Source organism: Nannospalax galili, unplaced genomic scaffold, assembly GCF_000622305.1.
Source record: "Nannospalax galili isolate Female #2095 unplaced genomic scaffold, S.galili_v1.0 scaffold10, whole genome shotgun sequence".
In the NCBI taxonomy this organism is placed as follows: Eukaryota; Metazoa; Chordata; class Mammalia; order Rodentia; family Spalacidae; genus Nannospalax; species Nannospalax galili.
The window spans coordinates 6,135,742-6,149,481 of NW_008331140.1; the positions used below are offsets into that span (position 1 = coordinate 6,135,742).

The 13,740-nt window shown below is 34.6% G+C and overlaps 1 protein-coding gene across 2 annotated transcripts in view; it reads left to right on the forward strand.

Annotated features, from left to right (window-relative positions):
* The window catches only part of Chm (CHM Rab escort protein), a 189,075-nt gene that overhangs the window by 164,767 nt on the left and 10,568 nt on the right, over positions 1 to 13,740 (forward strand). For both annotated transcript variants that reach the window (XM_008822508.2, XM_029558585.1), the window contains exon 13: positions 9,556 to 9,654. In XM_008822508.2, the coding sequence (XP_008820730.1) occupies positions 9,556 to 9,654 (99 nt within the window). The remainder of the gene's footprint in view (positions 1 to 9,555; positions 9,655 to 13,740) is intronic.

Below are 13,740 nucleotides of genomic sequence, written 5' to 3' on the forward strand. Positions count from 1 at the left end.
ATGTTGAACATCTTTAAAAATTTTCTTCTTTTGAGAACTCTCTGTTCAGCTCCTTAGCCCATCTTTTAATTGGGTTACTTCTTGTCTTGATTCTCTGTTTTTTGAATTGGTTATATATTCTGGATATTAAACCTCTGTCAGATGTGTCACTGATGAAAATTTTCTCCCATTCTGTGTGTTTTCTGTTCACTTCTTTGGTTGCCTCTGATGTACAGAAGCTTTTTAGTTTATTGTGGCCCCATTTGTTATTTCTTGCTCTTATTTCCTGAGCAATTGATGTCTGGTTTAGAAAATCCTTTCCTCTACCTATATCTTGTAGGTTTTTCCCAATGTTTTCTTCTAACAGTTTCAAAGTTTCAGGCTTTACATTGAGGTCCCATGCCTTTAGATATCTGTCCATTTCTTTTAGGTTTTCAAATTTAGTAGCATATAGGTTTTTAAAGTATTCCCTTATAATGTTCTGTATCTTTGTGGTGTCCGTTGTGATGTTTCCCCTTTCATCTCTAATTTTGTTGATTTATAGGTGCTCTTTCTTTCTTTTGGTTAACTGGGATAGCAGTATGTCAATCTTCTTTATGTTTTCAAAGAAGCAGCTCTTGGATTTGTTGATTCTTTGTATTGTTTTCTTTGTTTTGATTTCATTAATTTCTGCCCTGATTTTTGTTATTTCTTCTTGTCTGCTGGGTTTGAGTTTCTTTTGTTGTTGCTTTTCAAGTGTCTTCAGTGGTAATGTTAAGTCATTTATTTGTGTTCTTTCAGATTTTTTGATGTAGGCACTTAGCACTATAAACTTCCCTCTAAGGACCACTTTCAGCATGTCCCAGAGGTTTTGTTGTGTTGTACTGTCCTTTTTATTTAGTTCCAGGAATACTTTTCTTTCTTAATTTCTCTTTTGACCCATTCATTATTTAGGAGTGTGCTGTTTAATCTTCATATGTTCATGTGGTGATTAGGATTTTTCCAGTGTTGATTGTAAGGTTTATTTCATTGTGTTCTGATAGAATGCATGGAGTTATTTCAATCTTTTTGTATTTGTTGAGGTTTGTTTTGTATCCCACTATATGGTCGATTTTGGAGAAGGTTCCATGGGGTGCTGAGTAGAATGTATGTCCTTTGGTGCTTGGGAGGAATACTCGGTAGATGTCTGTTAAGTCCATTTGATATATGGTATTGTTTAATTCAGATGTCTCTCTGTTAACTCTCTGCCCTGTTGACCGATCTAATGGAGACAGTGGGGTATTGAAGTCGCCTGCTATTAATGAGTTGGGGTTAATCTGGGTCTTAAAGTCCTGTAGTATTGTTTTTATGAAGTTGGGAATGAAATAGCCCTCTTTGTCTTTTCTGGTTAGTTTCAGTTTAAAGTCTATTTTGTCAGATATTGGAATTGCTACACGTGCTTTTTTCTTAGTACCATTTGCTTGGTATATATTTTTTTCCATCCTTTCTTTTTAAAGTATTGTCTTTCCTTGAAAGTGAGATGAGTTTCTTGCAGATAACAAAAAGATGGGTTTTGTTTCTTAATCCATTCACATAGTCTGTGTCTTTTGACTGGGGAGTTCAGTCCGTTAATATTTAAGGTTGTTAATTAAAGATGAGTATTGAATCCTGTCATTTCTATTTCTGTTTACATTCTTGATATAGCTGTACTTTTCCACAGTTACACCTTCCTTGAATTTCCTTCCGCAACCCCTTGTGTATAGTCATTCCTTTCTTCAGATCTTTGTATTGCTTCCAGAACTCTCTGAAGGGCTGGTTTTGTGGACATGAATTCCTTCAGCCTATTTATGTCATGGAAGATTTTTTTTTCCCTTCAACTATAGTAGACATTTTGGCTGGGTATAGTAATCTGGGTTGGCATCTGTGGTCATTTAAAACTGGGAATACTTTGGTCCAGGCTCTTCTGGCTTTCATAGTTTGCGTCAGCTATAATTCTGATGGGCTTTCCTTTGTATATGACTTGCTGTTTTTCTTTTGCTGCTTTCAGTATTCTGTCTTTGTTTTGTACATTTAGTGTTTTTACTGTGGTGTCCTGTGGAGAGTTTCTTTTCTGATCCTGTCTATTTGATGTTTTATATGCTTCTTATATTTGTATGGGCATGTCTTTCTTTAATTTTGGAAAAATTTCTTCCACGATTCTGTTGACGATCTGCTCCATGCCATTATCTTGGGATTCTTTTCCTTCCTGTTTGCCTATGATTCATAAGTTTGGTCTTTTTATGGTGCCATACAATTCCTGCATATTCCATTCTTGTGAATTCTTAAATATTTCATAATCTTTGCTTGAGTGGTCTAGTTCATTGACTTTATCTTCCAGTCTTGATACTCTGTTTTCCGTTTCATTCATCCTATTGGTGAGGCTTTCTCCTGTGGTTTCAAATTGGCTTACAGAGTATTACACTTCCTTCTTCATTTCAGCCTGAGTATTCTTCAATATTTCTAACTCTTGTCTTAATTCATTCAGAAGTTTACTGTATCTTCATTCAGGTCTTTGATTTCTTTGTTTGTGTGTTCTTTAAATTCACTGAATTCTTTTATCGTGTTTATAATTGTTCTTTTGAGTTCCATGTCCTGCTTATCTCTAGGGGGTTCTCATTGTACTCCTCTAGAGTACTATTGGCATTTGTTGGGAATACATTATTTTGGTTTTTTCATATTATTATTTTTTTTCTCTGTGATTTTGACATGTGAATTTCTTTTGTAGTTTCTGATTCTTGTGTGAGACTCAAGCCTTCAAGTTTAGGTCCACTTCTTTTTGTAAACTTTATGTGTCTTTGTGGTTTACTTTTTGGGCTTGAAAAGCTGGTTCCTGTAAGTTTCAGGTTCTCTCTTTTTATATTTTTTTGGAGTGGCCAGATTGCTTTTGTCTTCAGGAATTCTCACAGAGGCCCAAGTCAGATGAGGATCAGATGCTCTCAGGCTTTCTCCTAAGGTCTGGATCCCTCAGGAAAGATTTTGACTTCTGGAATTTGTGGGTTGGACTGACCTGGGAGCCCGGCCCATGAAAGATGCTGGTCTAGGGCAGCTGGTGGCCATGCCACCCAGAGATGCAAAGGAAGATGTGGGTGGAAGCGGCCCCATGTGCTCCTGGGGACTGCACTGAGGAGCTGGGTTGATCTGGATACAAAGGCTCAGGAAGAGGAAAGGTCAGCCCAGGTGTCCAGGGAAGAGGCTGTGGGGTAGTGCAGGCCCAGGAACGTAGAGGGAGGTGATGGCAGGCCCAGACCCAGAGTGCTTCTGGGGACCCGAGAAGGAACTAGGTTGGTCTGGATGCAAAGGATCAGGAAGCAGTCATGGTTTCCCAGGTGACTGGGGCACCAAGACAGGGAATGAGACAGGACCCAGAGGAGAGACGTTCGGGAGAGCTGGGAGGGTAATTGAGGCTGGGGGAGTCAAGGCGTGGAGGGCGCTATCGACTTTCCCCAGAGAGACTCCTGTGGGTCGGAGAGAGCAGTAATGTTATATTTTAAAAAATACTTATATGAACTTAAACTACTCTCTATTTAGTATGATTTTATGTTCTTGAAATCATCAGTTTTTGAAATTATTTATCTTGGTTTTCAAAGCTAAATAAGTCGTTATATACTATATGAGTTTAACAGGGGTTTACTTTTTCTAAAATTATTTATGAATGAGGAAACATCTCTGTATCCTTTCCATTTGACAGTCAAGTTCATGTTTTTATAGTTCTTATTCCTATGCTCTGTAGTTTGAAATCTTTCTCTATACATAATAATCAGGCAGTAACAGCTGCTTTATTCTCAAATTTTATGTTACAGGAAATTATCATATGATTATAGGTTTGTGAATACACTACATAATAATGAATAATGAATAATAATGAATAATGAATAATTTTAAATTTTATGTAGAAACTTTTTTAAACATGCTTTATTGCTTTTCCAGCTCTACAAATATTATATACCTTTCATAAAAGGAGTTTTAGATAATGATTGAAACAATTTTCATCATTTTTTTTCTTTTTAATTGGTATTTGAAACATATAATGTTTTAAATTGTTTTTATTAGCCTTGTTCTGAAGCACAGATTTTATTTGTCATGTAAACTGATTTTTCCATGTGATCTTAGATTAACATTCTGGAGTACTATTTTTCTTAAATTCTGCTATGAAAGTAAATGTTGGGTGAAGTTTTTGAAGTTTGGATTATAAAACCTCAGTATACGCCATGTGTTGTCAAACTCAGTTCCTCATATGATGCTATAAAGGAAATATTTTTTCTGACTTTTTGAATTTCATAGACTCAGTTCTGTAATTCTTTCTAAATGTTTAAAAATATTTTATTATTCTTATTTTATGTGTATGAGTGTATTGTCTGCATGCACGTGAGTGTACCCATATAGTGCAGTGCCCACGGAGGTCAGAAGTGGGCATCGGATTCTGCTGGAACTGGAATTACAGTTGGTTGTTAGCCAGCATGTGGATGTTGGGAATCAAATCCAGGTCCTCTGTGAGAGTAGTCAATACTCTTAACCACTGAGCCATTTCTCCAATTCCAGTTCTGTAATTCTTGTTTTTTCTATATTACATAAAATTTATTGTAGGCTTTTATGAATATATGTGAAAGATTATGAGTCACATCAAACCCTATATATATATGTATATATATATATATATATATATATTGTTTTCCTTGTTTATACATCAAAGCACACTTTGTATACTAGCCTGTGCTCCATAAGTCCTTCAAAGAGTTTGGAGTGAATGACAGTGGCGTATACTACCTTCAGTGGCTGGACAGATAAACTTCTTCCTCTTTCAACAATCAATTAGTCATATTTTGTACTCATGTATGCAATGTCATCCATTTTGGGTTCAGAAATCTATCATCACTAAAAAATTACAGCTATGAGTAGGGAGTTAGTTTCGTACAACTTTAGAAGTGGTCTTGCAAATGACCTAATCCCACATTTTCTGTTGAATCATGAGGATACTGAGGCTACAAACAGAAACTTGCTTAGTGATACCAATAACAGCAAGCAGAAGGGCAGCCAGAGCCACATAATCACTCAGTCCTATCTCAGTCATCCACTGGATGTTACACTATTCACTTCTGTATGTTCTGTTTGTGTATTTCTGACTGAAAATCCCATAGGTTTCAACACAGTATCCTCTGATGGATTCAGTGTTCTTAAACCAAGTTTTGATGAACTGTAATTTCTGCCTTTGGGTTGACAAAATTTTTACTCCTAAATATCAGTTGCTTTTTTTCAATGATGCCAATTATGAATAACACTCAGTTAATCAGTTTTGAAAGGGTTTTAATTACATTCTAGAAATTAAAACTTATTTTGAAACAAGATTTCTTTAACGCCAATAGAAATATAAATGTATTGCTACTTCAGGAATTGTGATAGAGAGTACGTTGTGGCACCTTTTTAGCCCAATCACTCTTCAAGCAGTTGCTAAATGAAGTAAAAGCAGTACGGTTTTTAAAATTCAAAGATAGGATTTATATTTTATTTGAGTCAGTTCTGACTTTGCATGATACCATCAAATGCTTCAGCCCCTATTCTGTATTCAACAATGTTAATAATAGTTCTCAGTAGATACTAATGAAACATAATACTTTTAGGATAATATTTGCCCTGTCAGATCTGTCTAATTTGTAGTGCTTGTTCACCATTGTTGAGTTAGTTAATTCCTTGGAGAAAAACTAAGCTCAGGGAATGTAAATAAGTATATTCTAGAGAGTAGTAGACAGGGTGTTCTGCTGGTTTGCCTTTGAGTTTGATTTATACTCTTAAGCATTCACATTTTTTGATCATATACCCTTTGAATACATAAGTTGACAAATATAATTTTTCATTAGAAGGTTCTAGTAAGTAAAAATTATGATGATTTCTAACATTAGGAACATGTGTAGTAGCAAAACTATAACATCCCTTGTAAATACTCAATGGAATCCAATTAGCAGGAATATCTGATACCTACATCATACATTTCAAATGTGTACTGCAATAGCAGTAGATGTTTTGAAAACATAATGGGACAATAAACTTTTAACTATTAAACATTTCTATTGGATTGAATAGTTAATATGATTTTGCACAAAATTAATTCAGTTACTGTTAATATGTTATAATTTTCATAAATAATAAACACAAAAGTAGAATTCGTTGAAATATATCACTTGACAAAGTAGAAGGAGGTCATACTGACTATCTGGAACAAGTCCCATGTAGTTACTATACTTTGTGAGAAGTCCTTTTCTATCATCTTATACATTCTAATATCAACACTACTGACATCAATGACAGTCTGTGTCTTCTGCTCATGATGCCAATCACACTGTCTCTTTTAGTGACTGAGGACGGATGGTCCATCAGCATATCACCTAATACTGAATCGAGCGCAGAATTGCAGTTCTTCCTTTTACCAACTAAATGACTTTGGGAACTCATGCTTTACTCATGTGTGTATATGCAGATACATTGCTGTGTACACACATGTCTCTTTGATAGTGGGAACAATTAGTGTCTACCCATGAAAAAGAAGGGAATTTTTATTAGCAAAAAATATTTATGGAACACTGACCATAAATCAAAGGTTTTGGGGGGAAGGGGTTTGGATTACTTTTTAGGATTTGTTTTTATTCATGCATTTGTGTCTGTGTGTGTGAACATGTGTATTTGATTGCCCGCGGAGGCCAGAAGAGGGCATCAGATCCCCTGGTGCTGCAGTTTCACAAAATTGTGGGTGCTGGTAACTGAACTCTGGTCTGCTGAAAGATCAGGGAGTAAAAAAACCACTGAGCCATCTCTGCAGCTGGAGAGATTTTTATTGGACAAAGAGATAAAAGTGGTTTCTAAAGATTTCCCCTGCAAAGGATTTATGAAATGTGAAGAATAATAGTTCAATTTAGAAAATAAACCTAATGCCTGATACAAAGAAAAGCAAAAAGCCTATACATGGAAGTTACCCTATGTATCAAGAAAAAGAGGAAGCACAGATGGGAAAAAAGAATTAATCATAGCTTAAATTATTATTTAAATGAATATTGTTGCATGCAATGGGGCTAAGGTACCGATATTAGAATTCAGATTAAAAATATCTTTGCCTTTCTAAGAACTGTTGTAAAATTCATTAAATACAAGCTAGTAATCTGAGTTCATTACTAGACATTTTTGCTGACATCATCTGACCTGAACTGTTGCATTGGCAGAAAAAGATACAGTTCTTTTAGTGTATGGAATTGTTTGCAATATACTGTGTATATTTCAAATTGTTCTCTTGTATTCATGCTTGCTTGTTTTCTCCCTAGTAATTATTAATTGAATCAGAAACAGCAGGAAAATCGAGAAGTTGAAGATGGACTTTGGTGTTTTGGGACACTCAGAAGAGAGGACAGTTGCTCTTACATGTATTGTTTTGTTATATACTTTCTATCTTTGTAATTACATACCCAGTTCAATTCCACAATTATGCAGTGTGTTTAGCCCTCATCCCCACCAGTGTTAGAGTGCATTTGAAAATTCAAGGTTAATACTTACATCTTTTCAAATATTTAGTATCATGCATTCAGCAATCAAGTTCCCAGAATCAGTACGATTGTTCCCAAATTAATGTAAAAATCCTTAAATATGGTAGAACTTTAGGCCATAAATAATGTCTTGTAATAACACTTTCTTTGTTTGATCAGGAATGGGACCCGAATTTGATTTTAGCTAGCATAGTTATTCGGAGTTGCTTGAGGCTTGGGTGAAAGAAGGCTGAGTGGATAAAGTGCTTACTGTGCAAGCAGGAGGAACTAATTTGGATCCATAGCACTCATGTAAATACCCAGTATGGCAGGAAAATTCTGTAACCCCAGAGTTTGAAGGGGGAGACATTCTTAGGGTTTGCTGACCAGCCAATCTATCCTAAACCTTGAAAGTCCCAGGCTCATTGAAAGACCCTGTCTCAAAAATATAAGATGATTAATCCCAGCACTTGCGAGGCAGAGTCAGGCAGATCTATGTAAGTTCAACGCTAGCCTGGTCTATGTAGTGAGTTCCAGGCCAGGCAGGGCTGTAGGAAGACCCTGTCTCAAAAAGACCAGGAAAAAAAAAAGATGAAGGAGCAGTTGAGGAAGACATCCAGATATCAGTCTCTGGCCTTCAAACACACCTGCATAGGCAAACTCAGTGACACACTCTCTCACACACATATACACAGAGTTCCTCAAGTAATTTTTAGACATTTTACAAATACCGAATATGGAATTAATCTTATTATATATTATATATTAATATGCATTGATAATACCTTATATCAATATATATTGTGTACAGTATATAACACATTTCGTTATAATATTTTCATACATTCATACGACATGCTTTGATCATATTCACCCCATGTAGTACCCTTCCTTATGCTCTTCTCTCTTCCTTCTACATCCCAAGTAGTTCCCTCTTGTTTCCATGCCCCTCCCCTATAAATTCCACATATGAAAAAAAGTGATGTTTGTCTTTCTGAGCCTGTCTTAACTTTGTTTGAGAGGATAGTCTCAAATTGTATTTATTTTCCCACAGGTGACATAATTTATTTTTTTATGGCTGTATAAAACTATTGTGTATATGTGCCACATTTTCTATATCTACGGAATGATTTATTTTTATGAAGAGTCCTGTTCTGAATTTGGCTTTCATTAAATATCTTTCCAGATTAAAAAAAAAAAAATCTAGTACTCTGAAATACACTCTTAAGGAGCAAATGCAGTGATGTGTTGGGGAAAAGAACATTTTAGTTCTCTCTCTTCTTTATTAAATTCCTTTGTCATTATAGTACTGCAATGTAAGTAAGGCCTTTCTTTCAGTGATAAGACTTTATCTTTGGGCATACGCCTTTGGAAATTCTGTCAAACTATAGTATTTCATTTGTCTGAAGGACTTTTTGTACCTGATATTCTGTAACCTAAACACTCTCCAAGGTCTAAGCACATGAATTTATACATGCAAAGAAATTTGGAATTCCTGAGAATATTATATAAAGACTTTTGACTCCCATTTTATGGACTTGAAAGTGTATGTATGATTCAAACTAAACCAGCAGTGTTCCCACAAAAGACTTTTAGGAAACCCTGTAGTGAATAGCCAATTTGTTGTTAACTTATGAGTAAAGTGTGTATAAATTAATTCTTCTTTCTGAAGAATTAGAAGTATGTTCTCTTGGGTTAATATTTTACTTTGAGTGATTGGGGTGTGTGTGTGTGTTTAAGACAGAGTCTCAGCATGCATGTGTATATAGCCCATGACTCCAAAATCAAACTTGTGGTCTTCCTACCTCTGCCTCTGGTTCCTCCATGCTTGGATTCACCACTGCACTGTGAAGTGCTGAAAATATATTGTTTTGTGTTTATGATTACTTAACAATTTAATTATTGTATAATGTGACACGGTAATTTTAACTGTCCCCTCATTACCAGATTGTACACCCGTTGAGCACTGTGATTTGCTCAATTGCTGTTGCCCATGACACTAGCTTACTGGTTAGAATAGGAGCAAAAACAGAGTTATGATTAGCAGAAAGTCAGATTGTTGTTTGTTTGTTTGCAGATTTGGTGCATTTGACTTGCATGTCTTCTAAAACAGCAAGAGAAGATTTAGAACCAGTTGTACAGAAATTGTTTACTCCATATACAGAAACTGAAGCAGGTAAGAAAAATCGATCATTTGTAATGGAAATCTGATGTAACATCATACTCCTCTCGGGTATATTGTGAGACTTTAACCTGAATTGAAATCTGTATTCAATAACAGCTTTCACATATTTACTGAGGTGATGGAAATCATTGTGCTTTAATATGGGGAAAATGTTCATTCTCTAATGTTAAATGCAAAAAAAATCACACAAGTATAATTGTCAAAGGATGCATTTATATGCATACACACATCATCAGAAAAAGGACTGTTAGGAAATTTCTCAACTAATTTTGATAGGATTGTGGGTAGTTTTTTAATAATTAGGTTATTTTGCAGGGCTTTAATCAGAAACTTATATTTCTTTATCAGAAAAATTTCCTTTAAGAGAAAATGTTTATTCAACTTACAGAAAATTGAAATGTTAATTGGCAAGTGTATAAGTCCTGCCTATTAGTTATCTTTAAATGCTACTTATGTGCCAGATGCTTAGCTCTCTAAAGTATGCATAATTCTTACTCATGGTGAAAAAATACTTTTCCACTGTGAATTTTAAAAAATTTTCTACCATGTAGTAGAGTACATGTAGCATCTGTTAATGGAACAAATATGTCATATTTTGTATGTAAATGATAAAAAATAGCCTGGTAGATCTTCTTTATTTATGTGAAGCAATGGTAATTTTCGTTATGTAGCATATGTAGGTAGGTTCACGTGAGTATTGTTAACTTTCTTCTGTGGTTATAGCTTCATTTTCTTTAAATGATACATTTGTTCAGATAGCCATTTGTTTTTGGTACCCACTGTTCTGTTTCTTTTTATCTCCAGAATCTTGTCTACTTTCTTAATGTGAAATGCTAGAGAGGGGCACGTTTACATGTAGGATAGCATGTTCCATTTTCAGCAACTAATGTAAATACAGTTCCTTTGTGGAAATTCCAAGGTGAATAAATTCCTCCAATCTAAAAAGACTTCACTTCAGTTTTGTTGATATATATTTTCATTTGAAATTATCATATAAATGGTTGAGTAATTGTTACAGTTTTATTGTAAGCATGATAATGTTGTGTGATAGTTTTCTCTTTTGGATATAGTTGAATTTTTATCTTTTTCATAAAATCCATGAATTTCGTTTTTATTTCTGAAATTTTTCAGTGTCTGTATTTTAGTTTAGTGTGTAACAGTGTCAAATAATATGCTAATAATATTATTATTCTCCACTTTTTGAATGCATTTATTTTCTAGTTTGCAATATCAAGCTGGCAGGAATTACATGTTCATTAACTAGCGTCCGTTAGCCATTTTAGATTTTTAAGATTAATCTTAATGGTTAAAGTGATCCCATTTTGAAATAATGTATTGTTTGGAACCTGAGTGAAATTCCTTAGCAAGAAGTATGCTCAGAGGGGTCCTCAGGTGCACCGAGGCACTGAAAAGCTAGTTTTCACTGACACATAGGCCTTTTTATCATCAGGATGAGGTAGTGGTCATATTTTAATTAAAATGTCAGAACAAATACTGTTGGAGTTATTGAAAATGAATCACCAGATAAAGTGAGCACTGGGCCATGGCAGGTCAAAGAGGCAAAGTCACCTGCAGAAGAGAACTCAATTCATTTTCCTGCCTAAATGAAGAAGAAGGAACTTTATGAGCAATATGAATGTCTTAATACTTTAAAACACATTTTCTTCTCTGGCAGAAGCCTACATTTTTCAGAAATTGGTGGCCTTTATGTGTTGATTATTTGACAATCATATGAAACTTTGTGTTTTAGATCATTGTAATCATTGTAAGTATTTTATACTGAAATATATACTTTTAGATAGTATTAGACCTTATTTTTCTTTGCATTTGAAGTATGCATTCTCTGTGGTGCTGCACATCATAAACCTTTGTAAAAATCAGTTTAGTCACCTATAAGGAAGCTCATTTCTTTAAAAAGTTGTTATTCTCTTTACCACTATAGTACTGATTGGCATTGTTTGTAACAAATTCTAGTTTGGCTCTGAAGATAGTGCCTCTCTTATCTTTGAATTTCACAGATACTAGCCATAGCTCTTGAGATATGCCCTGTCTAAAGACAGATTTCCACTAATGCTTCCAAGAGTTCTACCCATCAGGCTCCTTTAAGGACATCAAATATCTCTAATCCGTTTCCTAGTTTCTAGTCCATAGAAATATGAGGTGTTTTATGCTTAATGTGCCTCATTCTGTATGAAGATCAGAAAAGGAGGTGATTGCTAAGCATTCATATATGCATTTATTCTTGTAGACTAGATCCTTGAAAACACTAAGCAACAATAAAGTGAATAATACATGCTAGTCTCGCTGGCAAAACTATGCTGAGTTATTTTAGTCAGAAAACTAAGATTTTTCAGTACAAGTTGAAGCAAGAATTTCATTAGTACCGTATATTTAAAATGTCTAAAATGTAGTATTAATACAAAATCATCTTTCTTTTTTTCCCTCTATTCTATCTTGTTTGTAGAGTTACCTCATTCCATTTCATTCATTTCTGTGTCAAATAGCAATGCTTGCTAAAAACAAATTCCCTTCATAGATGAAGTGTGCATTTGATAGCTAGTAAGGATGTTAAATACTTCTTAATTCCCTGCTTTTTAAAATTTCATTTTAATTTGTTCTGCCCAGACTTAGTTAGGGGTATTGTACCTTAGAACTCAACTTAATAAATGAGCTTACTTGTTCCTCACACATGGCAGACAACTGTAGACAATTCTTTGCTTTTATTTGGATTGCCTTCATTGGTTTATTCAGTATATACTTGAGTTTAATTAGCACTAAATCATATTTTAAATCTCCTATTACTTCCTTAGTCCATCACACCATCCTACTGCATAAAATAAGCTACAGCTCATTTCTCCCCTCTAGCACCTTGTGATACACACCCAGACAAAGCAGAGCAACTCTCATTTTTGACAGTTGTTTGCTTCATAGTGCATATTGTATTGTTTTTGCAGCTATCTTTCTGCCTTTAGATGACCGCCAAGAAATATGAGGCAATTCCATGTGTCTTTGAAGGTTTTAGGGTCAAAGCTTGATGGCACCCTTGTAGTCAGACTATTGATCTTCAGCCTGTGTTAATTTTCACCTTCCATATGGTTTCTTGTCAAAGCTTCAAACTCTGTGAAATCTCTTTCCTAAAATCTGTGGGATTATTCATTCCCCCTAACTTTTATTGAGTGAAAGCCATCCTCTGAATGGAACTTTTATGATCTCCAAGATAGGCTTGCCTAGGCATATGCCTAAGTATGAGCTGGGCCCTTCTTAACACCTTCCTCCACACCTAAGCCCACTTCCCTGCAGTGCTTCCCAAGTGTGGTACCATAAGTCATAGATGGCGCTTTTAAGTAAATTCTCATACAATTTAATAAAGCTAAACTCATTTGTTTAAAAAAACTCTATGGTTTTAAATGAGAAATACCAGCTCATTATGTTCTTTCGTCAATAAACCAGTTCTGCCACCTATCATATGCCTAGGTGAATTACTGGTACCTTGTACTCAGATCTTAGCATTAGAAAGAAACCCTTGATGAGATCACTTCTTCCACTCAGTCTCTTTATCGTATCACACTAATAATTATGAATTATTCAGAATTAACTAGAAAAATGGCATACTTACTATTTCTATGGTATAGATATTTTAAGTAAAATATAAAATTAATTTATCCTGAAGTGAGGACTAAAGCATTTTATTAATTGAATAGCATATTTAGTTTGAATTTTCTCTATGTTGATTACTAATTCTATAATAACAATAATTAGATATGTAATTATACCTATAGTGTTTTCCTTATGGTTCACAAGGTACCTCACAGAATTGGATAACTGTCATAAACATTCCTTATTGTACAGAATTTGACTCTTTGTCAGAATCGGGCTAGAGAAAACAGTATAGTCAATAAATATATTAAAAACAGTATTTTGTCTTCAGCCAAAGAAAATTTAATTATAGCATTTTTTTCTTTTTTTTTAATTAGAAGAAGCATTTCATTACAATAGCATTAACCTATTCAACATACTCCAGAGCAAGAGTACATCTCTTTCACAAGTGGGTGCAAGTTTCTAGGTATTTTTTATGAG